At 60.2% G+C, this 2,990-nt stretch overlaps 1 protein-coding gene across 1 annotated transcript; it reads left to right on the top strand.

Annotated features, from left to right (window-relative positions):
• Positions 1 to 164: 164 nt before the first annotated feature.
• Positions 165 to 1,361, top strand: ETH_00035925 (T-cell activation protein phosphatase 2C, putative; the record flags this gene model as incomplete). The annotated part of the gene is made up of 2 exons (XM_013379967.1): positions 165 to 401; positions 594 to 1,361. 2 exons carry the CDS (start codon positions 165 to 167, stop codon positions 1,359 to 1,361), a joined length of 1,005 nt encoding a protein of 334 aa, XP_013235421.1.
• Positions 1,362 to 2,990: the final 1,629 nt, after the last annotated feature.

Here is a 2,990-nt window from a genome sequence, read left to right as displayed (position 1 = left end):
GGGCCCCCCCCCGGCGGTACCCGGGGCCCCTGGAGTTCTCGCATGCAAGCTGCCACACGTGCAGGGCCCGCGTGGCCGACCCCGCGGCCTACGGCGGCTACCAGGTGGTCTACCGCACTGTTGCGCAGCAGCACTTCTTCAACTGCCCCTTTCAAATCTCGCGCATGCCCGACTCGGACTGTTCGCAGGAGGCGCTGCTGCGCAGAACCACGCAGAGCGCCCACGTGGGTTCTGCTGCAGTGCAGCCGGGGGACATTGTGCTGCTGGGGTCGGATGGGCTTTTCGACAACTTGTTTGACGACGATTTGCTCGACACTTTCAACCAGCTCTGCTGGGGCAACGCGCAGCCCGGAAGGGCCCCCGCCTGCCACCCCGCCGTCCTCGTCGACGCGCTCCTCGAGGTCCGCCCGCCAAACCCTAAACCCTAAACCCTGAATCCGCGTTTCGCACGCGGGTAGACGCCCGCGGGCAGGGGCGGGGAGGCAGACACGTAGCGACGCCGCGTTTGGCGCTCAGGGGCAAATCCTGACTGTTTCGCTGCTGCTGCTGCTGCTGCTGCTGCTGCTGTTGCTGCTGCTGCTGCTGCTGCGCAGAGGGCGGTGAAGGCGGGAGAGGCCCCCCCTGGGGTTTCTTGTCCAGTGGTCACTCCCTTTTCTAAAGCAGCTTTTGACGAAGTGGGCCGCAGACTTGTGGGGGGCAAACCTGATGACATTACAGCAGTTGTTGCTTATATTGTCCCCACAGTTGAGGGATCTCCAACAGACAATGCTGCGGTGCTCGGCCGGGGCAGCAGCACAGTTGCTGCTCTCCCCGGGGGGCCCCCCTCGGGGGACCCCCAGGGGCCCCCGGGGTCGCCGGGGTCCCCGGGGCCCCCGGGGTCGCCGGCGCCCAGGGCGCCCCCGGAGGACCCGGGGACGCCGGGGACTCCGGGGGCCCCGGGGGGGGCCCCCCGGAGGCAGGGGACCCTCAGTAGGGAGTGCAGCGGCTACGGGGCCCTAGACGAACAAACTCCCAGCCAGAGCCCCCTCCCAGGGGCCCCGTTGCAGCAGCGGACACAGACTGTGGGGAGGGGGCCCCCCGCAATCAGCAGCAGAGCCAGCTTCCCCCCCAGGGCCCTTGGGGGCCCCTCTCCAGCCATTCGGGCTGCTGTGCATTCGCTGCCGCAGTCTCTTAAGCCTGGGGACTTCTCCGTTTTTGAACGTTTGAGAGAAAGGGCCCACCATAGGCTGCAGCGAGCAGCAGCAGCAAGAGCAGCAGCAGCAAGACCAGCGCAGCGCGAAAGGGAGGCCCCCGGACGCAGCTGGGGCTCTTGGCCTTCAGCGCTCGCCTCCGCCTTCCGGGGCCTCTTTGCTGCCAAGTGAACCCAAGGGGCCCCCTAGGGCCCCCTAGGGGCCCCTATGGGCCCCCCGGGGATATTCGCTGGCGGCGGGGCTTCAGGGGGCCCTCTTTGTGGGCAAGGGGGCCCCATGAAAGGGGAGGAGGGGGGCCCCCCCAATGCGATAATTCTGTTTTGGCCCGGTGGCAGCAGCGGAGGCCCCCCAGCAGCAGCAGCAGCAGCAGCAGCAGCAGCGGGCAGCTGCGGCGCCCAGGCTGCTGCTGCTGGCGCTGGGGCCGCAGCTTCTGCTCCTATTCGGTGGCAGCTGCCGGTGCTGCAGTTGTTCTGCTGCTGCAGCTGCTGCTGCAGCTGCTGCTGCAGGCAGAAGGCTGGCAGCAGCTGGAGGGCTAATAACACTGGACACAGCTTTTGTCTCTGTGCTCTGTGGGGTGTCTGCATTTTAAAATTAATTAAAATTAAATTCAAGAGTCTTCTTCTTTGGAGACGAAATAAAATGGAGTAGAGCTAGGCGAGCAGCAGCAGCAACCTGAGGCCCTTCAGAAGTAACTTTTAAAGACTTTTAACATTTTAGAGTCCCAAACAAAATAATAGAAATATTTAAAAAATAAATAAACTAAAAAATAAGCCAAGACACTTCGGCTGCATGCAGCACTGGGCGAAGGGAAACCTCAAATAGCACCGGTGGATGGGGGTGTGTATATATAAACATATTTATTTGTACATGTTTAGAGTTATATTTATTTATATTTATTTATATTTATGTATTTTAATATATATATGTATATGTAGGGCTTTTTAGGCAGCAAGGGTGGGGGCTTTAGGCGTGAACCCGAGGCTGGCTAGCCAGACTTGGAGAGAAAGACAAGAGGCCCTATTGCAAACAGAGGAGTGGCAAGAATGGCAAATGGACCATTGGTCCTTTGCCAGTGTTTAGAGGAGACCACTGGAGAGAAGAGAGAGCCAGCGCCCCAGGGGTTTTTTGCTGCTTGAGAAATCAACAGCCACCTCTGCAGCAGCTCAGCTGCTGCATGCAGGCCCTTCGGGGCCCAGGAGAGCTGCTGCAGATGAACCAATGGTCCACTGGCCTTCGAAGGAACTCTCTTGGCTTTTTTTGCCCCTTTGAATGTTCAGAAAGACTTCGCACTGCAGCCCGGTCTCGAGGCCGGGCCCTGAGGTGTCTGTACACCCCAAACAAGAAGGGCTTCACCGTTCGAATGTTCTTTTTTATATCTTTTCTTCTTTAGCGGCTGCAGCCGCAGGCTGCGGCACCTAACTGGAAGTTTTGGGTGTTTCGCTGCCAGAGGGGGCTTTTTCCCGCCTCCAGGGTCACTACAAACTAATAGAAGCCCTGAGGCTGCTGCCTGAGGCTCTGGACTCTAAAAGTGGCCAAATATACATTTTTTGGGACAAAGAAGTCCCTAGGACTCAAGTTTTGGGGCCAAAGGCCTGCTGGGCCAGGGAAGACACCCTGGGGTGGAGCCTTCTGCAGCGAGCGGGGGCCCCTGAGGGCAGCTCCGGGGGCCCCCCTCCCCCGTCCCTTTAAATGGTATTATTTTGGAGAAATAAAACAGTTCCAAGGGGCGGTGAAAGCGCAGAAAGTTGAAAGGCGTCCCGGGCGCGGCCTGCCGCCCGGAGCGGCGGCGGCGGGGGGGCG

This window comes from Eimeria tenella, genomic scaffold (assembly GCF_000499545.2).
Source record: "Eimeria tenella Houghton genomic scaffold, Eth_scaff4251, whole genome shotgun sequence".
In the NCBI taxonomy this organism is placed as follows: Eukaryota; Apicomplexa; class Conoidasida; order Eucoccidiorida; family Eimeriidae; genus Eimeria; species Eimeria tenella.
The sequence above is the reverse complement of the archived record's forward strand: the minus strand, read 5'-3'. Positions and strand labels throughout refer to the sequence as shown.